The 26,070-nt window shown below is 61.1% G+C and overlaps 5 protein-coding genes across 7 annotated transcripts in view; all 5 read left to right on the top strand.

Moving 5' to 3' along the window:
• DTX2 (deltex E3 ubiquitin ligase 2) overlaps positions 1-4,071 on the top strand; it is a 34,030-nt gene extending 29,959 nt beyond the window's left edge. For 2 of the 3 annotated variants that reach the window (XM_035559148.2, XM_035559147.2), the window contains 6 exons: positions 542-628; positions 1,650-1,720; positions 2,388-2,546; positions 2,638-2,799; positions 3,092-3,181; positions 3,708-4,071. In XM_035559148.2, the coding sequence (XP_035415041.1) occupies positions 542-628; positions 1,650-1,720; positions 2,388-2,546; positions 2,638-2,799; positions 3,092-3,181; positions 3,708-3,932 (794 nt within the window). In that variant the 3' untranslated portion in view covers positions 3,933-4,071. The remainder of the gene's footprint in view (positions 1-541; positions 629-1,649; positions 1,721-2,387; positions 2,547-2,637; positions 2,800-3,091; positions 3,182-3,707) is intronic. The other variant, XM_035559149.2, reaches the window with a different exon arrangement.
• Positions 4,072-6,862: 2,791 nt separating this feature from the next.
• Positions 6,863-7,821, top strand: LOC118254080 (uroplakin-3b-like). The gene is made up of 4 exons (XM_035559061.1): positions 6,863-7,028; positions 7,110-7,329; positions 7,428-7,504; positions 7,688-7,821. Exons 1-4 carry the CDS (start codon positions 6,863-6,865, stop codon positions 7,819-7,821), a joined length of 597 nt encoding a protein of 198 aa, XP_035414954.1.
• Positions 7,822-8,668: 847 nt separating this feature from the next.
• Positions 8,669-10,247, top strand: LOC118254168 (uroplakin-3b-like protein 1). Its single transcript, XM_035559197.1, is given in 6 exon segments — positions 8,669-8,714; positions 9,202-9,354; positions 9,429-9,669; positions 9,746-9,822; positions 9,905-10,034; positions 10,111-10,247. Coding segments are annotated over 6 exon segments (750 nt in total). The 3' UTR covers positions 10,214-10,247.
• Positions 10,248-11,342: 1,095 nt separating this feature from the next.
• On the top strand, positions 11,343-20,861 carry LOC118254104 (ras GTPase-activating protein 4-like). Its single transcript, XM_035559098.2, has 20 exons — positions 11,343-11,486; positions 15,538-15,594; positions 15,847-15,960; positions 16,325-16,386; positions 16,479-16,608; positions 16,832-16,913; positions 17,045-17,176; positions 17,266-17,357; positions 17,437-17,560; positions 17,661-17,814; positions 18,153-18,217; positions 18,401-18,513; positions 18,592-18,778; positions 19,214-19,351; positions 19,432-19,743; positions 19,821-19,958; positions 20,035-20,170; positions 20,259-20,379; positions 20,474-20,538; positions 20,679-20,861. Exons 1-20 carry the CDS (start codon positions 11,422-11,424, stop codon positions 20,798-20,800), a joined length of 2,409 nt encoding a protein of 802 aa, XP_035414991.1. The 5' UTR covers positions 11,343-11,421; the 3' UTR covers positions 20,801-20,861.
• A 3,368-nt stretch (positions 20,862-24,229) lies between these two features.
• On the top strand, positions 24,230-26,030 carry POLR2J (RNA polymerase II subunit J). The gene is made up of 4 exons (XM_035559267.2): positions 24,230-24,367; positions 24,484-24,573; positions 24,919-25,093; positions 25,759-26,030. The coding sequence occupies exons 1-4, from the start codon at positions 24,315-24,317 to the stop codon at positions 25,792-25,794; spliced, it is 354 nt and encodes a 117-aa protein (XP_035415160.1). The 5' UTR covers positions 24,230-24,314; the 3' UTR covers positions 25,795-26,030.
• Positions 26,031-26,070: the final 40 nt, after the last annotated feature.

The raw sequence follows: 26,070 nt of genomic DNA, 5'->3' as shown, positions 1-26,070 counted from the left end.
CAGGAAGATGGTGCTGGCTCCAGTCGGGCTGTCTGTTCACGCACAGCTCTTCCACCTGCAGAGGCGATGTTTGCGATCCCTCTGTCTTCCTTAGGGAAAAATAAGCTGATGGGGTGGGCTGTGGGTGTGCAGGTACACGCACAGGACTGATGCCCAGCTGTTGCATGTGGTAATACTGTGCCAGACGAATACTGTGCCAGACGCACTGATGCTGCCCGCCTGTGAGCGTGGCGGCTGGGAGTACGTCTCCGTGCTGAAGCACAGGCAGTGGGAGCTGCGTTCAAGAGCAGAGATCACCGGGGAAATGCTGGAGTACAGCTCCCTCATGACCCCAGGGAGCTGGGCACTGCTGCTTGGGGCTTCCCAGCCTTTGTCAGCATCCACCTTGCTCCCCGAGCTGCCCGGGACAGAGAACGACCTTCACCAGCGCCTTCGCCGCTGTGCTGCTTCTCCCCGCTCTCCCCCAGCAGCGGGTCTGGAGCAGAGCAGGCAGGGTGAGCAGCCCCCATGGCGAGTGACAGGTCTTCTTGCCTCCTGCCAGGTGGAGCCGTGGCCTCGCTCGTGCACATGCTTCCCTTTGCAGGCTGGTGGAAGAGCCTGGCTGCTGCCGTGATGGGCCTGGGGCCGGGTAAGGAGCTGCAGCTGGGCGCTGTGCAGGTGTGCGAGGTGCTCGGGCTGCAGCGAAACCTGGCGGGGAGCTGAGGTGACGGCTGAGCTCCCGGCCCTACCCAGCTCAGGATCTCGTGATGTTTGCTTAATCCTGTAACGAGGGGATGGGGCATCTGCCCGGCCTGCTCTGAGAAGCAGAACGCTGCCCTGGGAGATGGGCTGTGCTCGGGTGGGCGGGATCGGGGCTGTATTTAGGGAAATGTGAAAATGTCCGTGTCCTTTACTGCAAGTAGGGCACCTGTTATAAAGCTGATGTGTTTTGCGTGACTTGTGCTGTGCCTTGCTGGATTTAAGTATGTGAAAGCTCAGGAGAAAAGCCCCTGTCTTGTGTGAAGGATGCAAGGCTCATCCTGCTGTACCCAAAATAAGGTCCAACGCTTAGAGTGTGGCTGGGTTTCTCCTGATGTGCCGGGATTTTCCTTATGTGCCAGCTGCAGGGTTTGGCTGTGTCTCACCCATGGTGTAAGAAGGTCCCGTGTCAGCTGGGTGAGGTGGGAATCTCTTCTCCACTACCGACACACGACATGGTGCTCTTTCCCACTGAGACGTGTCTCTGAGCTTGATCATAGCTGCACAAAGCCCTGCTGGGACCTGGCTGGCATCGACTGGGGTGCCTGGGGACACCCAGAGCGCAGCAGCTACAGCTGGCCCCCCGGTGTGCAGCTCAGGGCACAAACACCCCCGGCTGCGGGGCGTTTCCTGCCCTCCTGCAGGGATCCTGGGAGCGAGCGGGGGCTCAGCCTGCTGGGTTCTCCCATCTGCAGCTCACAGCCCTGGCCCTGCTGTCAGGGAGGAGGCCTTTGTGGGGCTTGTGTGGATCAGTTGCAGCAGCCTTTTTTCCCCCCCCCCCCCCCTCTAACCCGTACCTTTCTCCTTGGCGTCCTGGCCAGTTACTTGCTTCTCCCCCTTCTTTTAGCTCACCCTGCCCGTGCCTCGTGGGGTGTCTGACTTCTGCTGTCTTCTCTCCCCCCTCTGTGCAGCGACGCTGACTGAGCCAGAAGCGGTGGTGAGGAAGTACCTGGAGGAGCTGAAGGGCACTCCTGCTGATGAGGTGAGAGGGGAGGAAGAAGAGAAGATGGTAAAACAAAAAAAAAAAGTCTGGCTTGCCCAGAGGCCTCTTTCCGGAGGCGTTGTGAAAACTAAGGTGGTGCCTGAGGATCGCCCTGGCCACCCCCTGTGCTGGGTGCTGCTGCTTGCACTGGCACCACTGACACTCGGTAGAGAGGCCTTGGGGTTCCCTGAAGCCCACACGAGGTAACTGGTGGCTGGCCCTCACCAGGGGACTGTGACAAAGGAAGCACCGTGTGGGTTGAACAGGTAACCCTGACAGCGCCTCCCTGCTCCTCTTGGAGCTGGCTGCGGGGTGTGGGGTGGAGCAGGGACTTCGGCCTCCTCTCTGTGATCATAGAGATCAAAACTGCAGACTGAACCCTGTGCTGGAGCTGCTCTGTAGAGGAGCAGGACAAAACCATACCCAGTTCCTGCTTGCCCCTGGCAGGCTCTCATCCTGTGCTGTCAGGGAGGCAGCAGTGGGGTGGTACTGCCCAGACGAGACCTGCCGGTGCCTTTAAACCTTAAAGATAAACCTTAAAGAGAAGGGTTGAAGGTGAGGGCACATCTTCCTGAAGCATCCCCGGGTGCTTCCTTGGTGGGTCAGTCACTGTGACGGCCTGTGCTCGCGCTACATGGTGGCTCTCTCCTTCTGTCTTGGGCTCCAGGACTGCATCATCTGCATGGAGAAGCTGGCCTCCCCCTCAGGCTACGGCGACGCGTGCGAAAGCAGCACAATCAAGCCGGAGATGGTCGGACGCCTGACGAGCTGCCAGCACTCCTTCCACATGCTCTGCGTGCTGGCCATGTACTCTAACGGGAACAAGGTACTGAGCTGGCCCAGCACCACCAGGTCTGTGCGCCCCGTGTCCAGGCGATGCAGCTGTGGAGCTCTGATGCCTGCTTCTCTCCCTGCAGGACGGCAGCCTGCAGTGCCCCTCCTGTAAGACCATCTACGGAGAGAAAACCGGTACTCAGCCCAAAGGGAAGATGGAGGTCTCCACTTTCCCCCAGTCCCTCCCTGGCCACAAGGACTGTGGGACAATCCAGATCGTGTACCACATCAGCAGAGGCATTCAGGTGAGCACAGCGTGCTCGTCGGCAGGTGCAGCCCAGCGCGGAGCAGCCTGCCTAAGGTGCACGTGTTCTTCCGAGGGCATCATCATACCGTGTGGTTTGGGGTTGTGCCCGCCAGATATTGGCACATCCTGGAGGAACAAGGCAATTACAATCAGCAGCACCTTCTTCCTTTTACATGGAAGAGCTGGACTGAGATGAGCCTATGTCAAATCCTCCTGCTTATCCTAAATCCTGCTGCTGAGGGATCACTTACGAAGATGAAAGCGTGCCAAATGTGTCTTATCTATTGCAGGGCCCCGAGCACCCCAACCCTGGGATGCCTTACACAGCAAGAGGCTTTCCTCGCTATTGTTACCTACCGGACAACGAGAAAGGCAGAAAGGTAAGGTATTGTGCCGTGACAACGTGGCTCTTCTCAGGTTGTCTTTTGGGGCCCTGTGTTGGTGGATTTGCATGATGTTTGCTTTAGGAGTTGTTTATGTGATGCTAACCCCCCTGTTCTTGGAGTCTGCCCGTGCATTTGTAGCCCCTCTTTCTATAAAGATCTTTACAGTCAAAGTTGTGAAGAAGCAAAGACATTCCCCAAATGCAACCCTTTATGAAACAAAAGCCCCTGTGATTTGGGAAAACCCTCCTGGCCTGTCTTGGGCTCTGCTCTTACAAGGGTTTGCACTTGCAGCTGCTGAGCTGGGAAGGTCTGCCTGCTGGCTCCTCCCATCCCTGCTTCCTGTGGGTGGACCTGTTCGCCTCAGCTTGTGCCAGTGTTTTTCAAAGTGCAGGGAATCGTTCTTCCCATCTGGGACAGGGATTTAGGCTGTTAAGCTTCTGGCAAGCAGCTTTTGTGGCTTTAGCTGCTGAAGGACAGTCTTGATTTGTGTTTTTCCTTTTTTTTCTCCTTCCCCATCCAGGTCCTGGAGCTCCTGAAGGTGGCCTGGAAGCGACGCCTGATTTTCACAGTGGGCACCTCCAGCACCACTGGTGAGAGCAATACAGTGGTGTGGAATGAGATCCACCACAAGACGGAGATGGACACAAACCTGAGCGGCCACGGCTACCCTGACCCCAACTACCTGGACAATGTGCTGGCAGAGCTGGCCGCCCAGGGCGTCACTGAGGACTGCCTGAGAAAATGAGCTGGGGTTGGGGGGCGGCTGTGCTGTGCACATCTCCGGGCCCCCAGCCTGGGAGCCCACCCAGTGCACTTATTCCTGTTGCCTTAAGTTCCTACGTCTGACTGCCTGTCACACTAAGCAATAACACTGTAACGCAGGACTCCTGCCTGCTCTGTGCAGTCTCCTTTTTCTGGAGGGAAGGCTAGTGTCGTAGAAAACGCGATTGCATCTCCAGGTAGGGGTTGGTGGCTGAAGCCAGGACCGGCCGCAGGAGCGGTGGTGAGGTGACAGACCCCCTTGGGAAGGTGGGACCCCAGGGACCCCAGCCCTGGTGATGCCTGGGGGGACAGGGGAGCACCTTGCTCTCCAAGAGACCACCTGGGAAGGAAAGGAGAGCCTCCTGTACACTGCACCTCCTTGTCTGAGGCACCTCTTGGAGCAAAGCCCCCTCCCTCCTGCCCCTGTAGCTGATGCCTGTATCTCTGCTTGGTTGTAATAAACACCTCACTTCCAGGGAGAGTCGCTGCTTTGCCTTCGCCCTGCCTCACGGCTTGGGCTGCCTCCCCGTCTGCGTCCCTCCCCCAGGGACCAGCCTGCTCGCTGCAGCTGGGGATGCTCGATCCAGCCGGGAGAAAGGAGGGAAAGCTCAGCTCTGCTGGAAGAACGCGGCTCCCTGCAGGGGCAGGACACCAGGTGCTGATCCCAGGCGTGCAGCTTGTCACCCCCTGGCTCCCCGTGTCCTCCAAAGGAAGCAGCAGCGGCAGTTTGGGGGCTGCTCCTTAGCTCTGCAGCCACCTGCTGGGGTTTTTGTGCCCAGGGGAGCCTGTGTGGGAGGTGGCTGCTGCAGGGAGTGCTGGTGCCATGGGGTGGTGACAGGTCCCTGTGCCACTCTGCTCCCCAGCGTGCGGGGCTGTGAGCATCGTGGCCCTTTGGCTGATGCAAGCAGTGATGTTCCTCCTGCTGGGGCCTCCTTCTGTCACATCAATATGAAAATGAAAGGGCTCCTGGAGCTATGGAGAGCTCTCCCTGCTGTCTGGTGGTGTTTGTATCCCCTTGGTTAACCCTCTCCTCACCAGCCACCACCCTCTGCTAAAGGCTTTGGGGAGAGAGCTCGCGAATGCAGCTAAGTTGGGGATGCTGTGGAAACAGGAGCTCCTCGGAAGCAGCAGGTACGTGTCTGTTCTGAGCTGCACAGAAATGGGTTGTGTTTGTTCTTCTCCCACCCTGCTTGTGAAACGAGGTTTCTAGCTCAGACCTCAGCTTTCTATCCCCGGATCATGTTGTCCCAGCAAACAAAACAGAATTGAAATGAAAATTGCTCTGGCCCTGTGCAAAGCAAGAATTTCCTGCAGAGTGTGGCTGGAGCCCTCCCTGCAGCAGATGCTCCTGTGCCTGAATCAGCTGCAGCCTCCCTGCCCCTGGGCTGCTCCAGGGCTGGGGCCCAGGTGGATGAGGGGCCCCTGGAGCCCTGTGGTGTGGGTTCCTCCCCTCCCACTGCCGCTGCCTCCTTTGCACCACGCTGGTTATTCTTAGCTCAGCCTTGACCCCACAACTATGCTGACCCCGTGGCCGTGGGGCAGGGACGGGCACCTGAAACCGTGACTCAGTGTCCCTGTGCTGCGTCACCCAGATGCGTGCTGAGGGTGCGAGCTTGGCATCCCCCCCAGGAGTTGGGGTTTCACCCTGGGGAGGGGGCTCTTGCCTTTGCCATGCCTCAGTTTCCCCAGCTCTGGCATGGGGAACGTGTTGGGGGCTGCTGAGCCGGGAGGGTGCCCGCAGCTGTGCCAGGTTCTGCGCTCCCCAGCCTGCCCCTGTAATCTCCGGATGTCCCATTTCCACTTAATCTGAAGGAGAAGCCACAGCCCCTTTGGGAGGGAGGGAGGGGGAAATCCTTTCCCACGCAGGAACGGCAGCCACAGCCCTTGGCAAACAGCGCACGAAGCGCACTCAGCCCAGCTGCCTGGAGAGCAGCCGGTGGGGGCTCGAAGCCTTGGCACAGCTCCCTGGCCCCGTCCCAAGGGCTGGGGAGCCTGGGGGGGGCTGTTCCCAAGGGAGAAGGGGGCTGATGGCCCAGCCCTGACACGAGTGAAGGGTGAGGATGGGGACATGGCAGCACAGCTGCCTCCCCGCCCTCTGTGCTGGGTGGGACTGGAATGCTTTGGGTTTTGGGTAAGATTTGGGTGTGATGGCTCCAGGTGCTTCCGTAGCTGTGGGGCAAGGCCAGCTGTGTGCCAAACCAGCGTGGCTCTGGGTGCCAAGGTGGGCACAGGGCACCCGTGGGGTCCAGGCACTGCTGGGGTGAGCGGGAGAGCAGGACCACTCACCCATGTTCCCCAGCAGCCCCACCAAAGCCTCCCAGTCCCGTTGGCTTGCCCTTCAAACACTCCTCCAGTGCTGCCTCTGTGCCTCAGTTTCCCCTCTCAGAGCCCAGCCTGGTGCCCGTATCCCTAGTGCGTTGTTCCTGGGGTTTGATGGCTCCTGGGTGTTTTTTGGACCCGTGGTGACCTGGGAGGGGCCCTGTCCATCTCTGCCCCCCGGGGTCTGGCTGTGCTGGTGGAGCCATTGCAGGAATGCGGGGCTGGGAGGGCCGGGCTCAGGGGGGGCACCCAGGGCTGATCAGCCCCTCGGCAGTGGGACGGAGCGAGGCAGCGCGGCCGGCACAGCACAGACACCGCCATGGAGCTGCCGCGGGTGCTGCTGGTGCTGGCTGGGATGGGCGCAGCCGCTGGCCTGGGTGAATCCTCAGGGGGGACACGGGGGCTGCGGGGTGGCTTCCCCATGGGTTTTTGTGCTGGGGAGGGGGGTTATGGGGCTGTTTGTGGTTTTAGGGGGGCTCTATGTTGCTGTCATCCCACTGGGGTGACCCCCATGGGTCCTGCTGTGCTGGCACCAGCACTTGGTGACCCCGGTGCAGCCATGAGCTGGGGTCCCCGTGCAACCGGCAGCCGCTCATGGCTGTGCCCCCAGCCCTGCTGCCCTACATGCCCCGCGTGCCCCCCGGGGCCCTGCTGGGGAAGGTGACGGCCACCACCTTCGTGCTGGAGAGACCCTGCTGTGTCTTCGACCGGCTCGCCAACACCTCTGATGCCGTCTGGCTGGTGGTGGCTTTCGCCAATGGTGAGCACTCGATGCAGCGGGGAACGTCGGGGACCCTTGCCCTGGCTTGTGGCCGCTCACCCCTCCGTCTGTGCCGCACAGCCTCGGCCACCTTCAGAAACCCCCCGTCCCGCGCCGACGTGCCCCTCTACGAGGGGCTGCCCACCGCCCACGCCTACATGACGCTGGAGACGGCGGCAGCTGCCTACGCCTGCTCGGCACCTGGCCCGGCTGTCCTGCGGGTCGGTGGGGACACGGCGTGCGGGGGCCAGCATGGCCAGGCAGCCTGCAACGGGCCCCTGCCCTCCCCGGGGCCGTACAGGTGAGGCTGGTGGGTCGGGAACCCCGGGGAATTCCCCATCCCCAAGGACCGCTGGGTATCCCAGGGCTTGTGTTGTGCTGGTGGTGCCCGTCCTACAGGGTGAAGTTCCTGGTGATGGACTGCCACGGCCCCAAAGCGGAGACGAGGTGGTCCGACCCCATCCTCCTGCGGAGAGGTACCGGTGGGAGCGGGGCTGGTGCAGCATCGCCTTCCCCCTGCATCCCCTGGGGTGCGGCATCGCCTCTGTGCCACCACCCCAAACCCCAGAGGGGAGAAGAGGTTCCCAAGCTCTCCTGCTCACCCTATTCCTGGGTGCCCCCCATCCTCCCCTTGCGTCCCTCACCCCGTGCCCCTCCAGCCCGCAGCCTGAGCACCGTTGACCCCATGCCTGTGCGCCGCAGCAGCGACGTGGTCGTCATCGCCTCCATCCTGGCCAGCCTCAGCGCCGGGCTGGCCGTGGCAGCGCTCGGTGCCATGGGGTATGAGGGCTGAGCGGGGCCCTGCTCAGGGGGATGCGTCCGTGGGGTCCTGGGAGAGCATCCCCTCCTCGGCTCCAAAGGCAAAGAGAGGGAGCAGAGAGGATTTTAAGACTTGAAGACCTTTTCTTTTAATTAAATTTGGGGTTTTAAAGGAGAACGGGGTGGTTTCTGTGGGGTTTGGTCCCTTAGGGGTGGTCAGTCCGGGGAGGGGGCCAGCAGAGCTGTGGGGACCCTGCTTGATGCCTCCGCTCGTCTCCCTGCAGCGCCGAGGTGTGGAGACTCCTGTGCGGCCGGGATTTCGGGACTGCCTTCACCCAGCGGTCCTACAGGACCCACCACATCTCTCCCGCCCTGCCCCAGCCCCCCTGCTGCGGGTGCTGCAGGTCGGCGAAGAGCTGCTCTGCCCCGTGGCCTCGCGGTCCGTGCGCTGCCGAGTAAACTCATAGTACGGCCTCCCCTCCTCGTCCTTCCTCGCCGGGACGCCGCCCGGCCTTCCGCGGCCAGCGCGGCGCTTTGTTCACCAGGCAGCCACGACACGAAGGAGAAAGGGGGGTACCGGCCCCCAAAAGCGGGGGTCCCTGGTGGGGACGCTGCAGCTGGGGGTCGAGGCGGGTCCCACCCTGGGGTGCGGGCTGCGGCACACCCCTGCTACGAGCGTGACCGTTCTCTGCGCGCCTCCCGGCGGGCGCCCAGGCGTAGCAAATGCTCCCCGGGGAAACGGGCCCGACCTGTTTGCCGCGGGGCCGCGGTCGGCGCAGGAATGTGGGAGGCTGGAGGCCGCAGGCGGGTCCCGCGGGGACAACCCGCGCGTCCCCCACCCGCCGCCCGCACTCGGCCCTCGGCACCCAGGCGCTGGCACCATGCTCCCGCTGCTCCTCCTGCTGCTGGCCACGGCCCACGGCCTGCGTGAGTGGGGGCCCTGCGGGGGCTTCACCGCGTGTCCACCCCCTGAAATGGGCTGGGGGGGAGGGGGGTTGATGTCCCTGCTCGTGGGTGTCCCCTCTGCGAGGACACGGGGACCCAGCCCAGAGCACGGGTGCTGCAGGAGGTGCAGGACACCCCCCGTTCTGGGTGACATCCCCGCTTTGGGACCCTCGCCGGTGTCACCCAGCTGGGTCCTGCAGCACGGCACAGCGGCCTCTGGGGTCTCCCTGGGCTGTGCTGTTTCTCCACGGGTGGTGGCGCTGAGGGTCTTTGCTGCGTCTTTTCATGAAACTTGCTGCATTTGAACCCAAAATGAGTGGTGGGGCAGAGCTGGGAGGTGTGGGGGCCACACAGCCGGGATCCCCCCCGGCAGCTCCCTCTGCGCCAAACCCCCTGGTGCTGCCCTGAGCCACCAACCCCTGGTCCGGCCGGGGCCGGGGGCTCCGGTCTCATCGCGTTCTGATCGCAGAGGAGCTCACGTACGAGCCGACCCTCACCCAGTGGAACCTGGGCGGCCGGATCACCGGCAGCACCTTCGTGCTGGAACAGCCCCGCTGCGCCTTCGACAACAGCACGATGCAAACAACCACCAGCATCTGGCTGGTGGTGGCCGACGCCGCGGGTAGGTGTGGCGGTGGGGACATGGGGGGGGGGGTCCCAGCGTCCCCCCCTCACCGCCATCCCTCGTCCCCGCAGCCTCCGTGAGCTTCACCAACAGCGTGCAGCCGGGGATGCCCGAGTGGGCTTTCCAGAGCTTCCCCGCCAACACCTCCGCCTACCTGACGCTCAACGCCACCCTCCTCAACTACCCCTGCCCCAAAGACCCCAAGGAGATCACGGTGCTGCGCGTGGGCAGTGAGACCAGCTGTGCCAAAGACACGTCCAGACCCACCTGTAACGGCCCCCTGCCCAGCCCCGGGACCTACAAGTGAGCCTGGTACTGGGGAGGATGTGGGGGGGACATGGTCCTCGTGCGTGCCGGCCGCATCCTGCAACCTGCCCTCTTCCGCCAGGGTGAAGTTCCTCGCCCTGAACGGCTTCGAGCCCGTGGCTGAGACGAAGTGGTCGAAGCCCATCGAACTGAAGACAGGTACCGGGCGGGAAACTGAGGCAGGGCACTGCCGTGGGCACCCAGCGAGGTGCCGCCCCCCACACCCCGCTCTCTCCCCCAGCCCAGCAGCCCCCGAGCGGCCCTGGTGCAGGCGGCAAGCGCAGCGCCGACATGATCGCCATCACCTCCATCCTCTCCATCCTCCTCGCCGTCCTGCTGGCCGGCATGGTGGCCATGCTGGCCTTCTGCGGGTGAGTCTGGGGGGCACACGAGGGGGAGGGTGATGCCTGCACCCCGTGTCCCTAACCCCATGCCCGTGTCCCCCAGCTCCGACCCCTGCGGCCGCGGCGGCATCTTCAAGCCGGAGGTGGCGTCCGTGCGGCGCTACACCACCCACCACGTCTACGACCAGCCGGCCGCACGCCTCTGAGCCCTGCCACCGGCCGGGACCGGAGGGGACACCGAGGGTGACCCTGGGCTGAGGGGGAGCAGTGATCAAGATAAATGGGATTTCTGCCTGCCTCGTGCCTGGCCTCTGCCTCCCTCTGTGGCCTCCTGGCTCCCACTGAAGCCTCGCTGCCTGTCCTGGCCCCGTCATGCGGCGGGGGTTTTGGGAGGGGGAAGCGTTCCTGTGCCTGGTCTGCATTGGCCGTGGGTGGGAAAATCTCCCCCTGGTGCGAGTCAGCGCCTGGGCTCACCCCAGGGAGCCTGGGGAAGGAACAGCCCGAGGGTGGTGGGAGCCCCTGGGGCTTCTGTGGGGTCGGGAGAGTTCCAGGTCCTGGGGTTTCTGGAAGGGCAGCGGTAGTCGCCTCGCCCCCGGTCTGCAAATCGCCCCCACGCCCTGCGCAGCTGCAGGACAGGGCAGCGCGATCCCGCGGTGTCCCTGTGGTGTCCCCACGATGTCCCTGCAATGTCCCCACGGTGTCCCCGCAGCAGCTGGGCACAAATGCCAAGGACCGGCGGTGGCCTTTAGCGGAGGAGAGGTCCCCCAGGAGGGTTTTCCCTGCACCCTACACATTGCTAAAGGTGTATTCATTGCACCGAGCCCACCCCATTGCGACACCACTAGCACAGCCCAAACCCTGCCAAAAAAAAAAAGAAAGAAAAAAGAAAAAAAAAGGAAAAACAAAGGGGAAAAGGCAAAAAAGGGAAAGAAAATAATAATAAAAAAGGGAACAAGGGAAAAAAGGGAAAGAAAAGAAAAAAGGGAAAAAATAAGGAAAGGAAGGGGGAAAAAAGGGAAAAGAAATGAGGGAAAAAAGGGGGAAAAGGGGGAAAAAGGGAAAAAAGGGGGGGAAAAGGGGGGAAAGGGGGGAAAAAGGGAAAAAAGGGAAAAAGAAAAAGGGGGAAAAAGGGAAAAGGAAAGAAAGGGAGAGAAAGAAAAAAAGGAAAGAAAGAAAAAAAGGAAAAAAAAGGGAAAAAAAAAAGGAAAAACGCCAAAACCAGGCGAAACCCGGGGTTTGGGCCCCGCCCCCCTGCGCGCGCCCCGCCCCGCCCACGTGGCCCCGCCCACACCCCTCCAGGCCCCGCCCCCTAGCCCCGCCCCGCGCGCTGATTGGCTCCCCGCGGCGCCGGCCCGCACATGGGCTCGGGGCGCCGGGGCCGCGGGTTCGGGTCCGGGCGGTGCCGCCGCCAGGCATGGCGCTGCGCAGCGCGCTGTCCGTGCGCATCGTGGAGGGCAGGGACCTGCCCGCCAAGGACATGTGAGTGCCCCCGGGCCGGGGGGTGGCTCCGGGAGGGCTTCGGGGTGCCACCGGGGCGCTGCCGTGCTGCTCCGCCCCCGTAATGGGTTCGGGGTGCACCCCGCAGCGAGCCCCGGTGATTTGGGGGATCCCTCCCGGGTGGCTGGGGGGCGACCCCGCGGTTTGGGTGCTCGCCCGGAATGGCTTTGGGACCGCCCTGGCAGTGCCTGTGCTTTGGGGGTTCCCCCCTGGATGGCTTTGGGGTGCTCCTTCCTTTAGGGTTTCCCCCAGGGTGGCTTTGGTGCGACGCCCCCAGCAGTGCCTGTGCTTTAGGAACCCTCTCTGGGGGGGGCTCTGGGGTGCCCCCAGCAATTCTTAGTGCTTTGGTGCCCCCCCTGCTTTCGGGACACCCCTGGGATGTCTTTGAGGTTCCCTCCCAGGAGCACCCAGTGCTGGGGGCATCCCCAGCACAGACCTTTATGGTGCCCCAAGCAGCCCCTATACCTGGGGGAGGGGGATGACTCCCCATGTGCTGCCACGGGGCAGGGCTGCCCCGGCCATACAGCCCCACCTGTAGCTGGGTCCTTCGCAGGGACCCCGGTACGGCCGTCACCCAACAGGAGGTGCCTCCGTCCCTCTGTCCCCGCTCATCTCCCAGCACCCGGTCCGGGGGCTCCGCTGGTGTCCCCATCGGGTCGGGTTTTCCCTCCTTGGCAGCCCCCCAAGGGCTGTCCACGCGTCCCAGCATCGCCATGGGGCAGGACGTGGGGACAGCACGGGGGGGACCCAGCCGTGGAGCTCACGGGATGCCATCAAGGAGCACGCTGCAGCCTGGCAGGGTCGGGGCTGCTGGAAAACCAGCAAAAAAGCCCTACAGCCGTCATGGAAAAAGAGGATAAACAAGGAAAGAAATATGACTTTTTTTTTTTCTTGCCCCTTTTTTTTTTTTAAACCCCATGTGTCAAGGCCTGATTTTTATTTTTTTTTAAATCCCTTGGCATCAATCCCTGCTGGGAACTCGAACCAGCGAGGGGAGGCTCTGCTTTTTAGGAGGACGTTTTGCGGGAGGGATGACGTCGCCGTGAGCAGATGTTTCCAGACGGGAGCAGAGGTTTCCAGACCCGTGGGCACGAGGCTCAGGGCAGGGGGAGCGGCTGCCCTGGGAGGGAAACCCGAGCGCAGACCCGGCACATTCACCTGCCGCTGCCTGACCTTGGCCACGTCTCACCGCTGCCGTCCCCTCCCCTGCTCCTGCCAGTGATTTATGGCATCCCGTTCCTCTGCCCTGTCGCACGCAGCCTTTGGGATTTCCCTAAGGAAATCCGGGATGTCACCGGCAGCCCCGGGGCGTGTTTGCGGGTCAGAGCCCTCTCACAAACACCCCCGGGCTTCCGTCCCTGTGGGTGCAGCGCAGCGAGTCCCCGGGCACCCTGACATTTCTGCCCGTGACCACTCCGGAGGCTGTGAAAACAAAAGCCTCGAGGTCTCTGCCATGCTGCTGGCAGCCGTAACCCTGCGCAATGCAATTAATTGCCTCTGAGCTCGTGCTGCAAGCACCTTGCGCTCTCCCAGGGGAAAACCTGCTTCTGGCAGGGCGGGCAGGTCTGCACCGGCGGGGTTCTCTGTCTAAATCCGACGGAGGAGTCCTTCCTTACTGCAGACACGGTGGTCAGCAGCAGGATTTGGCTGATGCTGCTGTGGTTGGTGCCCCCCCCTGGTGCCCTGTTGCTCCCAGGAGCCCGCAGCCCCGTTCTCACAGCAGCAGCGGGGTTTCGGTGGGCTTTACCCCAGCCCGGCGCCGCTGCGATGCAAAGTTTCCACCGTCGCTGTTCCTGTGGGTTTCCCCCCCTCTTCCCAGAGCAGAAACACTGCTGTTTGTTTCTGTTCCTCATGCAAGCGCCCGCCCAGAGCGTGGTTTGGCAGCGGGGCCCCGGGCAGCCACGAAACCGTGGAGCTGCCCATAAAGAGGCAGGAAGCCTGCTGCAGCTCCTGCCCTCCGGCACGTTGCCGGCTGCACCGCGTGGGACCCAGCCCGGGAAAGCCTCGGCACCTCCGGCGGGCTCCTGAGCCCCCCCAGCGGAGCCCTGCAAAATCCCCCCCCGCATCTTCAGTGCAGGAAAGCAAGGAAAATTGCCTGCTTTATGGGATTTTTCCCCCGCCTCCCCAAGGGCTGGGCAAAGCCAGTGAATTTTTAATTGCAGAGCTCGCTGCCTCAGTCCCCTCCCCAGTGCCGCGTGCGAGGCCAGGTAGTGCTGTGTGGTGCTATCAATCCGTACCCCTTGTTTTTTTTGTTTTCTCCTTCTAAAGCCCGACCTTGCCCCTTCCCGTCTCCTTTCCCTCCGTCACAACGCTCGGGCTCTGCGCTCGCCGTGTGAGCGGGGCCGGGCGGACAGAGCCAGCTGCGTGGGCGGCAGCAGGATGCCCAGCACCCGCTGAGAGCCTGCAAAATCGCCTTCCCTGACATTTCACGAGTGCTGGTGGCGATGCTGCAAGGACGACATCATCCAGGGCTGGCCGGGGTGTTCGGCTGCGTAACCCTGCCTGGGCTGCGGGGCCCCCAGGGGGCTTTGCCCAGGGGATTTATCCCCAGCCCTTGCAAAGGGCGGGCTCTGAAGCAGCAGATTTCGGCAGACCTGGGTTTTAATCCCCTTTGCTGGTGGCTGGGACCAACCAGGAGCAAGCGATGCGCAAGCACAGGTGCTCAGAGCATCCCCGTGTCGGGGATGGTGCTTTGCTCACATTCAAATCCCCCAGCACTGCTCTGGGGCTGCGGGTTGGGTGTTGCAGCACTGATGCTGACCGTGCTGGGAGCTCCCCAAAATTCAGGGCTTGCAGGAAAACTCTGCACAGTGTCCCTACAGCCACCAGCACCTAAAACACGCTCCGTGTTGTTCGGCAGAGCTCAGCTGGGCAGATGGTGGCTCTCCGTCTGTGTACTCGCTGCCCGCTTAATGGTTTGCATAAGGCAGGGAATGTCGGCAATAGTTTCGGGTTAATGGTGCTTAATCCCCTGGTTTCATTTAAAACCTGTCCAGGGGGTGGCTGCAGCTGGGAGCGGGCAGAGCGCGGCTCTTAGCAACCTGCGTGACATCGGGGGTGCCCCGGGAGGGGACGCCGTGGGACGGGGACACCGGCGCGGTGCCCAGGGCGTGCAGCCCTCAGAAACGGAGCGTGGGGGCAAGGTCCCCTGGGTGTTGAAAGGGAGATGGCGAGGGAAGATTTAAGCTGTTTGCTCTCGCTTGTTTATTTTGTTTTCCGGCTGCCTGTCGGTCTCCAGAGCAAACCCGTGTTCCGCGGGGACGGCCACGTGTCCGAGCTGTGAGGCCACTGATGCTGGCGGCAGTGCCACGTGGCCGTGTGGGTCCTCCTAGACCCCTTCGGTCCCCCAGCAGCTGCGTTTTGCAGGGCAGGGAGCATCCCAAACCCTTTTAATCCCCTAGCAGCCGTGTTTGATGATATGACCCACACCTGGACCCATGCGGTCCCCCAGCAGTCATTTTGAAGCGCTCAGGGCAGCCAGGACCCATGGAAGCCCCCAGACGCACGCTGAGCAGAAACCTTTCCACCTTCTTGGCTAGCACACGGGTCCTGATGGCTCCTCCGCCTCCGGCCCCATCCGTGCCTGCAGATGAGTCACCCCCTTTCTGAGGAACTCAGCCCGGCTGTAAAGTGGTGATTTTTTGGCAGCGGCACGTGGGAACGGTGACTCGGGCCGTCCTTGGGGAGGATGCGGGCTAAGAGCATCGTGGTGGCTGTAAACACCCTGCGGTGGCCGTGGCACGCGCTGCCCACGCCCTGCGTCACCGCAGGGTGTCCCCAGGGATGTCTGGGCTTTGGGTCCATCTCGGGGCTGGAGGAGGCTGTTGTGGCTCCTGGTGTGTGCCAAAGAGGTCTGCAGACACTCGCTTTAGGGAAAGGGTGGGATTTGTTTATTATTTGCCTTCCTATCTGGAAGAGAAGCTGCCTTCGGCTGCCAGCAGGACGCCGGGGTCAGGGCTGTGAAGCCGGGCTCACCGCGTGCCTGCAGCCGCGGGACCGGCGGCACTGACGGGGCCGTGCCATTGCCTTCCAGCACAGGGAGCAGCGACCCGTACTGCATCGTGAAGATCGACAATGAGGCCATCGTCAGGTGAGCGGATCCGGCCCCTCTGCCCTCTCCCCGTGCCCACCTGGGTCCCCAGAACAGCCGAGCTGATTTTTTCCTTATCGCTCTCTGCTTTGGGCTGAGCCCCTCCTCAAGACATGGACCACAATGCCCAGTAGTCCATGGCCAACCCCTACCCCGTAAGCCGCCCCGCTGTGGGTGCTGCACCCCAGCCAGGTGTCACCAAATGCTCGTGGGGCTGTGTCCCCGCCATCACCGGTGCCATCTGCCCCGCAGGACTGCCACGGTGTGGAAGACGCTGTCCCCGTTCTGGGGGGAGGAGTACGAGGTGCACCTGCAGCCCACCTTTCACAGCGTCTCCATCTATGTCATGGATGAGGATGCGCTCAGGTATGGGCAGGTCGCTCCTGGGACAACGCAGGGTTTGGGCTGGGAAACTGGAGCTCAGTGCTTATGGCTGCCTGCAGGGGACAGGCAGTCTGCTCAACCCTGTAGTAGACACCAGAGAATCCACACCTGGCCACACAGGTGTGGGTTTTGGGACACAAACAGGCAAAGCATCCAGGCTGGGCGGGGATGGTGCTGGATGTGGTGTCCTGAGCCCGAGGTTATTTTCCAGCTGGCAGCGAGCAGTGGCTGAGGTGCGCCGTGGGGACAGAGGCACCGCAGGGACCCCAGCCCGGGACCCCCGGGTGCCTCATCCCCTGTCCCTCCGTGCCACCCCCGCTGACACCTCCCTGCTTGTGTTTTGCAGCCGCGACGACGTTATCGGGAAGGTCTGCATCACCCGTGCCATGCTGGCAGAGCACCCCAAGGGTAGGGGACGGGGGGCTGTCCCCAGCCCTGCAGCCAGCCGGTCCCAGACGCCTCCCCAGGTCCCCCTGTGACAGTGCCTGCTGTCCCCGCAGGATACAGCGGCTGGGTGAGCCTCAGCGAGGTGGACCCCAACGAGGAGGTGCAGGGGGAAATCCACCTCCGCGTGGAGCTCCTGGAGGGCGAGGGTGGCCGGCGGCTGCGCTGCACCGTGCTGGAGGCCAGGTGAGGAGGGGACGGGGATGGGGACGGGGACGTCCCGCTCCCAGGGTGGCAGGAGGCTGGGATGGGCAGCTCCTTGCCTGCTGCGCTCTGGTGTCTGGTGAGTCCTGGCTGCTCCGTGACTCAGTTTCCCCATTGTGCCTGAGACAGGGGAACCGAGGAGGGGAGCAGGAGTGCACATGGGTGTTTTGGGGTTTAACTGGAACGTCCCCTCTCTTCTCCGCAGGGATTTGGCCAAGAAGGACCGGAACGGTGCCTCTGACCCCTTCGTCCGTGTGCGCTACAACGGCAAGACACAGGAGAGCACCGTGAGTCCAGCTCCAGCTTATCCCATCCCGCAGCCTGTGGCAAGGCAGGGAAAATCCTCATCTGGGAGCCCTCAGTGTCCCCAGAAGGATCAAATCCACGTGGCAAAGGGACGAAGCCGTTGCCTTTGCAGGTGGTGAAGAAATCCTGCTACCCGCGCTGGAACGAATCCTTTGAGTTCGAGCTGCCCGAGCCCGCCGGGGAGAAGCTGTGCGTGGAGGTGTGGGACTGGGACCTCGTCAGCAAGAACGACTTCTTGGGCAAGGTGAGCCCCAAAAAGCACCGCCACCCAGCCCTGTCCCCCCCGCTGGGGGGAAGGCACGGGCATTTCCCGAACCTTCGCTTCCCACCCAGGTGGTGTTCAGCGTGCAGGGGCTGCGGGCGGCCGGGCAGGAGGAGGGCTGGTTCAGGCTGCAGCCCGACAGGTCCAAGCCGAGGGAGGACGGGTGAGTCTTGGCAGCGGGACGCACCAGAGGGACAAGCAAGGGGGGACGTGGTGGGGACGTGCACGCCGTGTTCCTGCAGGCGCCGAGGCAGCCTGGGCTCGCTGCAGCTGCAGGTGAGGCTGCGGGACGAGACGGTGCTGCCCTCGCACTGCTACCAGCCCCTGGTCCAGCTCCTCTGCCAGGAGGTGAAGTCGGGGCGCCAGGTGAGGGGTCCGGGATGGGGATATGGGTGCCCACGACCCTCACCAAGGCTGGGTGTGCGTCTCCCTCGGGCCACCACATCCTTGTGCCTCTCCCCTCCAGGACGGCCGGGTACACCTGGTCACCCTCCTTGATGAAACCACCACGGCCGAGTGCCGGCAGGAGGTCGCCGTCAACTTGGTGAAGCTTTTCCTGGGCCAAGGGCTGGTGAAGGAGTTCCTGGACCTGCTCTTTGAGCTGGAGCTGGCCAAGCCCTGTAAGACTGGGGTGGGGAGCAGTGCTGGGGGCTCCCAGCCTTCTCTTGGGGCTGCAAAATCTCTGGAACCTTGTGTGGTGATTCTTGGGGGGACAGCTGAGGTTCAGCCGTCGTGCTGTGCTGTGGGTGGGAACCTGCTGGGTTCATCCCGAGGAACTTGCTGGCCAATGTTGGCTGTAGTTGGTGGAGGAGCAGATGGTTTGAGGTTGGGAAACCCCTGTGACTGCAGTGAGAACAGGCAGGGGGTGGAGGGCAGAGCCCCTGGAAACACCCCCATGGCTGCAGCTTCCTGGGGGGTGTCCCAGGGCTGTCCCCACAGACCCTCTCCCCTTTCACAGGCGAGCCCAACACTTTGTTTCGGAGCAACTCCTTGGCCTCAAAATCGATGGAGTCCTTCCTCAAGGTGCCACATTGTCCCCAAACCCACAGGGAGCTTCAGCCCAAACCCTGCTCATGCCAGGTCACCAAGGGGGAGCTCTGGTGGGGCTGTTTCTTCCCCTGGGGCCAGGAGTTGAAGAAAATCCCCTGGGTGGCCCTGAGGATGGGGGTGTAGGGTGCCAAATACACAGCTGTGGTCCCCCGGCAGGTGACAGGGATGCAGTACCTGCACGCGGTTCTGGGGCCCATCATCACCCGTGTATTCGAGGAGAAGAAGTACGTGGAGCTGGACCCCAGCAAGGTGGAGATCAAAGACGTTGGGTAAGGGGCACAGGGGGGATGGTGGTGGGGTGGGGCTGCCCCCGGTGTGGGGCTGATGGGCTCCGATGGTGCCCGCAGGTGCTCGGGGCTGCACCGGGTGCAGACAGAGAGCGAGGTGATGGAGCAGGGCCGCCAGCATCTCCAGTCCTACCTCAGGGAGCTGCTGGACACCATCAGCAAGTCAGCCCCCACCTGCCCCCCCGTCATCCGCGCTGCTTTCCGGCAGCTCTTCCAGCGCGTCGGGGAGCGCTTTCCAGAGCACCAGGTCAGGCTTGGCGCGGGGACCCTTCTCAAAACCTGTGGTGGGGATGGAGGGCCATGGAGGTTGGTGTCGCACCGTGCCATGAAGATGGAAGTCTCTTTGGGGGTCAAGAAGGGACATTGCCAAAAGGCAGGGTGCGCTGGGGCTGTTCCAGTCTGCTTGCTGGGGTCTGCTCCTGCGCGTGGAGCAGGGCCCTTGGGGAGGTCCCCAGGGAGCAGAGCACCCCAGGCAGCACCCCAGCCCTGGGGCGAGGAGCAGAGCCCTGAAAAGGTGAGGTTCCTCCAGCTCTCATCTTGGCAAGGTCACTCCTGTCCCACATAAATATGGGGTTGTCCCTTGTGCTGGTAGCCAGCCCACACATCCCCACAGCATCAATGGACGTGGTGCCTGGGGACGTCCCACATTGGGATGGGCCCTCACACATCTTGGTGGCCACAGCATGCCAAGTTCGTGGCCGTCACCAGCTTCCTCTGCCTCCGGTTCTTCTCGCCGGCCATTATGACCCCCAAGCTCTTCCACCTGCGGGAAACGCACGCCGACGCGCGCACCAGCCGCACACTGCTGCTCCTGGCCAAGGTGGGACAGGGGACAGCAGGGGATGGATGGCACCGGGGGCGATGTCTTGGTGGTGATGCCACCGTCCCCATGGTCTGCAGGCCATCCAGATGGTGGGCAACATGGATCCGGCAGCGGGAAGGGCCAAGGAAGCCTGGCTGGCCCCACTGCAGCCCGCCCTGCAGCACGGTGCCACCCAGATGAAGGCCTTCATCACCCTGCTGGTGGGGACAGAGGAGGAGGATGGTGGCGAGGGGAGGCTGCGGAGCCCCCCTGCTGCCGTGGTGAAGGAGGGGCTGCTCTTCGTCCACAAGACACGGGGCAAGGGGCCGCTGCTGTCCTGTGCTGCCAAGAAGCTCCACTTCTGCCTCACCGGGGAGGCCCTCAGCTTTGCCAAGAGCCCTGGGGCAGAGGTGAGGGGGGCACAGGAGGAGGTGGAACCCCACCATGACTGGGGTGGCACTGAGCACTGTGTCCCCGCCTCTGGCAGAGGATCGGCTCCATTGCCCTGACCAACATCCGTGCGGCCGAGAAGGTGGAGGAGAAGAGCTTCGGGAGCTGCCACGTCATGCAGGTTGTCTACGTGGATGAGAATGGGCAGCAGGAGACGGCGTACTTGCAGTGCAAGGTGGGATGGGACTGGGATGGGGATGGGGGTGTCAGCCACCCAGGACACCCCATCTCCACCCCATCCCCTGCGACAGTGCGTCAACGAGTTGAACCAGTGGCTGTCCGCCCTGCGCAAGGTGTGCGGCAACAACCCCCAGATGCTCTGCGCCTACCACCCTGGTGTCTTCAGGGGGGACAAGTGGACCTGCTGCCACCAGAAGGACAGGACGGGTACGGGGGGCGGCCAGGATGCGGTGTGGGGGTGTTGGTGGGGTGCCTGCCTCCCCCCAAAGCCCATCGCCAGACCTCTGTCCCACAGGGCTGGGGTGCGACCGGACCCGGCACGGTGTCACCCTGCAGGACTGGAGTGACCCCCTGGATCCCGACGCAGAGGCACAGCGCCTCTTCCAGCACCTCCACGGCCTCCAGCAGCCCCTCAGGTGAGCCCCTCATGGTGGGGCCAACAGGGAGGACAACCCCCTGTGTGTCCCCTGCCCCACAAAGGCTCTGTCTCCCCTGTACCCTTCTCCCCAGGGAAAAGTACTGGGAGTTGGTGAAGATGGAGGACCCCCAGAACGGCCCCCAGGTCTGCGGTGAAGGTAGTGATGAGGGGGACACTTGGGGAAACAGAGGGAGGAACCCCCAGCTCCCCATCCCCATCAGGGATGCTCTGTTTGGGGCATGCTCCTGCGTGTTTTTGGGGAGATCTAGTATCACTGCCCTTTGGTCCCCCCCACAGGTGCACCAGTGCCCCCGGGGCTGAGCCAGCTCTTTGAGGTGCTGCAAGACCTGGAGGGCTGCCACCGCCTGCTGTCCCCCAGTCCCCCCGCATCCCCTGCCCTGCTGGAGCTGCAGACGTGAGGGGTTTGGGCAGGGAGACCTCTGTCTTAGGTGGTGGCAATAAAGGCACTTTGTTCCCTGCACCCCTGTCCTTCTTCTTTGGGGACACTGCTGGTCAGAGGGATAGGCACTGGTAGTGCTGTGGCAGCACTGGGTGGAGCTGTTTCATGACGGTGCTGCTCAAGTACTGTGTTCCTCCTGGCCATGGCTCTGGCCATGGCTTCCTTCCTCCCAGGTGGCCTTGACCTTTGCAGCCACTGCTGCATGGGACTCTTGAAAATTTCTGCTGGCAGCAGACCACTTCTCCCAGATGAAGAAAGAACATATGTCCAGGAACGTGTCCTTTCAGTACCAAGGGGCGTGGGGCAGCGGCCACAAGGGAGGCCGTGGGGACATCAAGGATAAGAAGGACATCGAGGTCCTGGAGTGTGTCCAGAGAAGGGCTACAAAGCTGGTGAAGGTTCTGGAACACAAGTCCTGTGAGGAGCGGCTGAGGGCACTGGGGTTGTTTAGTCTGGAGAAGAGGAGGCTCGGGGAAGACCTTATTGCTCTCTGCAACTACCTGAAAGGAAGGTGTGGGGAGCTGGGGGTCGGCCTCTTCTCGCAGATAACCAGTGATAGGACTGGAGGGAATGGCCTCAAGTTGCGCCAGGGGAAGTTCAGGTTGGAAATGAGGAGACATTTCTTCTCAGAAAGAGCGGTCAGGCGTTGGGACGGGTTGCCCAGGGAGATGGTGCAGTCACCGTCCCTGGGGGTGTTTAAGGGAAGGTTGGACGTGGTGCTTGGGGACATGGTTTAGTGGGTGACATTGGTGGTAGGGGGATGGTTGGACCAGATGATCTTGGAGCTCCTTTCCAACCTTAATAACTCTATGATTCTATGATTTTGTCCAACCAACGGCCAACTGGGGGTTTTCCTCTTAATGGGGGCTTCCACTCTGCCCCCAAGGGGCTTTTGAGGAGAACCGTGCCATGGCTGCCCAGCTTATATGTGACACTGGCCATGGCTCCTTCTCACTGAGAAATTCAGGGCAGGGCCCAAAACGCAGGGGGCTCAGGCCCACCGCCCTGCTGGGCACGCAGTCCCCCCGTGTGCACTGCAGTGGCGGCAGCAGGCCTTGAAGACCGCCTGCCCGCGTCCTCCCCAGCCTTGTCACGACCAAAGGCCTTACGGCATCATGGGGCTGGGCCACAGCTGCTAGTTAGTCCTGGTGGTCTTTCCCGGAGCTCTGCTCACCGTGACAGCCACCTCTAATATTGGTGTTGTTCCTTGGGAGAGAGCAGGACAAAGCTCAGCCTGACTCTCCTCCTGCACATGGCTCTGGCCTTGCTTCATCCATCCCAGGTGGCATTGGCCTTTGCAGCCACCGCTGCTGGGAGAGGGTCAGGGTCAGCAAGCGCCATGGCACCAAGTGCCAGGCCTCCAACTGGCCCTGCAGCCTCGGCCTTTCCAGCTGTCCCAGCTGGCTCCGGCTCAGCACCGTGGACCCGAAGCAACGGCGCCTCAGCACTGAGCACAAGCCCTCCGACCTGCCCTACGCCCTGGGCCACTTCTGGGACTACCTTGCCCAGGGCAGGAAAGATGGCTGCTTTGCAGCAACATGGACCCGGCAGCACGGCGGGCCAAGGAGGCTTGGCTGGCCACACTGCAGCCCTCCCTGCAGCACGGTGCCACCCAGATGAAGGCCTTCATAGTCCGTCTGGTGGGGACGGAGGAGGAGTAGGGGGCCACGGAACCCCCCTGCTGCCGTGGTGAAGGAGGGGCTGCTCCTTGTCCACAAGATGCAGCGCAAGGTGCTGCTGCTGTCCTGAGCTGCCAAGAAGCTCCACTTCTACCTCACCGGGGAGGCCCTCAGTTTTGCCAAGAGTCCTGGGGCAGAAGTAAGGGGGACAAATGTGTAGGTGGAACCTTGCTATGACTGGGATGGCACTGAGTACCGTGTCCCCTCCCTCCAGCAGAGGATCGGCTCCATCGCCCTGGCCGACATCTGTGCAGCTGAGAAGGTGGAGGAGAAGAGCTTCTGGGCCACTTCTGGGGCTACCTTGCCCAGGGCAGGAGACTCTGGATGCTTTGCAGCAACTGGGAAGCCATCTGCCTCCTTGGCGTGGCCTCTGAGGAAAAGTCAAGAGACCCCACAGACAGGTGAGTGACAGAGATGCAGCGTGCAGGAAAGGGCCAGCCTGTGGGCAGCCGGGAACCACAAGGACCTTGGCCACTAAGGCTTCGCAGGAAAGAACAAAACCCAGCAGGTATAAGAGCCTTAGCAGGCCCCGAGAGGCCCTCTGCCTCTTCCCCAGGGACATGCCCAGCCGCAGGGCTGAGAGCCGCTGGGAGCCCCTAGCACAGCCCGGGGCCTGCCGGTGGTGTTGTGAGCCCCAATTGCTACCCGGAGCAGTCCTATGAGGCTGGACGCTCCAGAGGAAGCCGAGCTCAGCAAGACAATTCTCCACCCCACGAGCCCTCATCCATGCCCTTCACTGTACCGCTTCACTTGCCGCTTCCAGGGAACGGGCCGGTCGGCCTCAGCTTCCCTAGGGACAGACCGCTGGGGAAAGGATGCTGTGGATGATTACGCTTTGCTCTGCCGGATGGAGGCCAACGCTGCCTTCACAGTGAGGTGCCTGAAGTGCCTCTACCAGCTCCACCTGCAAGAGCTCAGGCACCTGCAACCCAGGAAGAAGGCGCAAGACACAAGCAAGAAAAGAAGACGTGGTGCTTAATGTGGGAATAAAAACGTTGGCTTTGGAAGGAATGTGGTATTGAGATATGCTTGCAGTGATAAGAAAGCTTAACAGATGACCTTGTAAAATGCAGACAACCAGAATCCTTAGAGCAATTAGGCAGAAATCACTGTGTAAGAAACATTACCACCTCAAAGAGTATAAAAGGCAAAAGAAATTTGACTTAGGCTGGCAACTGAAAGCCATGTATTGTCTGTGAAGCATCGGATAGATTGTGAACCTGGATTACCCAGTCAATTGGGGAAACGGGAAGGATCCCAGTCGTCGAGGAAAAAAAGTATATAAACTCTGTTATGGAACTAGTAGGTGCGCTCCTGCTTGTGGGACGCCTGCCGTTGCAATCGCAAATAAAAATGCTGCTTCACTGAGAGCCTCGCCTGAGCCTGTGTTACTGGCTACAGAGTGTTTCTCACAGTAAGGACCTGGTTTGGGGGGGGACATTGGTGGTAAGGGGGACTGTTGGACCAGATGATCTTGGTGGTCTTTTCCAACCATACTACCTGTATGAGTGCTGACGGTGGCACACTGTGTAACTGGTGCCACCACTAATGCCCCTTCTGGTGGCACTGGGGACATCACGGGTGTGTGTTTGTGTGTGTGTGTAGAAGGGGAAGCGGATTGCACAGCACAACTCGCTGCCCACGGCACTCCCCGGCCGCCATTTTGTGGGACCCTCCCGTTGGGGCTCGGACCTCCCGGCCTCCAGGGGCCGCTGTGGGCGGAAGTGAGGGGCTGGTCGCCATGGTGGCGGCGGGGAAGGAGGAAGAGGAGGTGGCGGCGGCGGTGGAGGCAGCATGAACGCGCCTCCGGCCTTCGAGTCCTTCCTCCTCTTCGAGGGCGAGAAGAAGTGAGCAGGGCTGGGTTTGGTTGCCGCGGAGTGGGGGGGGGGGGGGGTGGGGGGGGGGGTAGGGGGACGGGCTCCCCGTACGGTGCTCTGAGGTAACGGCCCCGTCTGACGTGCAGGATCACCATCAACAAGGACACGAAGGTGCCCAACGCCTGCCTCTTCACCATCAACAAGGAGGACCACACACTGGGGAACATCATCAAATCGTGAGCTGAGGAGGGGTTGGGGGTCATTTTGGGGCGGGTTTAGTGTGTTTTTTTTTTGTTTTTTTTTTAATATTAAAATTTACCTCAGAAAAGGCACGTTGTGATATGTTAGGTGAAGGCAACGCAGCTCTGCTGTTAATATTTTTGTAATATTCAACAAGCCCTGTTTAAAAATGTACTATCAAAGCCCATACAAATGAGCAAGCAGCCTCAGCTGTTCATACTGCCCTGTTTGAAAGTGTGCCATCAAAGCCTACAGAAAAGTGTTTTCTTCTTTTTCTTTCTTAAATAGAAAATGTTTGTATTTGTGCTACGTGCTTGTTCACTGCTGCTTTTCCCTTTCAGGCAGTTACTGAAAGACCCTCAGGTGTTATTTGCAGGGTACAAGGTCCCACACCCGCTGGAACACAAAATCATCATCCGCGTCCAAACCACTCCTGATTACAGCCCCCAGGAAGCTTTCACCAATGCCATCACGGATCTGATCAGTGAGCTGTCCCTCCTGGAAGAGAGATTCAGGGTACGTTTGTTTCTTTTTAACTGTAACCCGCTCATACACTTTAACCAAAGGGAGTGTTGGTGTTTGCTAGAGTTGCTATTGTTTTATGGCAGTAAATTTGTCTAAGCCATGCTGGGTCTGGCTACTCAGACAACTCCTTTCAGAGCATGGTGAGACCTGGCTGCTCCTGAGGGTTATTTATGTGCCCTGCAAGAGTTAAACGGGTACACTGTAATAGTTCCATAGCTGGCTCACAGCCTTACTAGGGTAGAAAAAAAATTTCTAATCTTCTGTGTTTTTTTTTTTAATCACTTTCATTTTCTTGACCACTCATAATCATGATCAGCTGTACAATCTGTGATTTTTGGGTCTTCATCTGCCTGAAAGGTATTCAGACAAAGGAAAGGGGGACAACTGTGAATAGGGTACTAGCTCGCATAGGTGTAATGTCCTTGGATGTGTTGGTAAATGGTAAAAGCACCAGAAGCCATTTTACAAATGTGTTTTGATTTTAATTTAAGTTTTATTTGCCTGGATGGCATCGAGATTTCCACAGATGTTTCAGCCTGTTGTTTTGCAGTTGTCCTTGTGTTTGATAGAAGTCTGATGGTATCAATGTTTAAACTAGCTTCCTTAGCTCAGTGACAGTTCTTGTCTTAGCGTGTGTTTGTTTGTGTATTTTACAGGTTGCCATCAAAGACAAACAGGAAGGAATTGAGTGAAATCATCACGTTTAGAGTGGACTGTACTTCTGATGAAGAATGATGTGTCTGTTAGTTGAGTGTTTTATTTAAACCTCATTTGTGGCGAGTATTCCCCTGCTTGCCCCACTTATTCTTAATTTTTCACAGCTGCAGTGATATTTTGAGGGGGTTTTGTACCTGACAGGCAGTTTGCCAAGAGGATGAATGTGTTTGATTTGATAAATAATTCATTAAAATGATTTCTGTTTTTCTAATTGGAGCCTTAATGCAAATATTTGTACTAGGCTGTCGGTG

Source organism: Cygnus atratus, chromosome 20 (assembly GCF_013377495.2).
Source record: "Cygnus atratus isolate AKBS03 ecotype Queensland, Australia chromosome 20, CAtr_DNAZoo_HiC_assembly, whole genome shotgun sequence".
NCBI lineage: Eukaryota > Metazoa > Chordata > Aves > Anseriformes > Anatidae > Cygnus > Cygnus atratus.
The sequence above is the reverse complement of the archived record's forward strand: the minus strand, read 5'-3'. Positions and strand labels throughout refer to the sequence as shown.

Coding starts and splice junctions, on each gene's coding strand:
- LOC118254080 (XM_035559061.1), top strand. CDS start 6,863: ATGGCTGTGCCCCCAGCCCTGCTGCCCTACATGCCCCGCGTGCCCCCC. Junction 7,029..7,109: donor GGTGGTGGCTTTCGCCAATG/GTGAGCACTCGA, acceptor TGTGCCGCACAG/CCTCGGCCACCTTCAGAAAC. Junction 7,330..7,427: donor CCCTCCCCGGGGCCGTACAG/GTGAGGCTGGTG, acceptor CCCGTCCTACAG/GGTGAAGTTCCTGGTGATGG.
- LOC118254104 (XM_035559098.2), top strand. CDS start 11,422: ATGGCGCTGCGCAGCGCGCTGTCCGTGCGCATCGTGGAGGGCAGGGAC. Junction 18,218..18,400: donor CGATGGAGTCCTTCCTCAAG/GTGCCACATTGT, acceptor GTCCCCCGGCAG/GTGACAGGGATGCAGTACCT. Junction 19,744..19,820: donor CCAAGAGCCCTGGGGCAGAG/GTGAGGGGGGCA, acceptor CGCCTCTGGCAG/AGGATCGGCTCCATTGCCCT.
- POLR2J (XM_035559267.2), top strand. CDS start 24,315: ATGAACGCGCCTCCGGCCTTCGAGTCCTTCCTCCTCTTCGAGGGCGAG. Junction 24,368..24,483: donor CTCTTCGAGGGCGAGAAGAA/GTGAGCAGGGCT, acceptor TCTGACGTGCAG/GATCACCATCAACAAGGACA. Junction 24,574..24,918: donor CTGGGGAACATCATCAAATC/GTGAGCTGAGGA, acceptor TTTCCCTTTCAG/GCAGTTACTGAAAGACCCTC.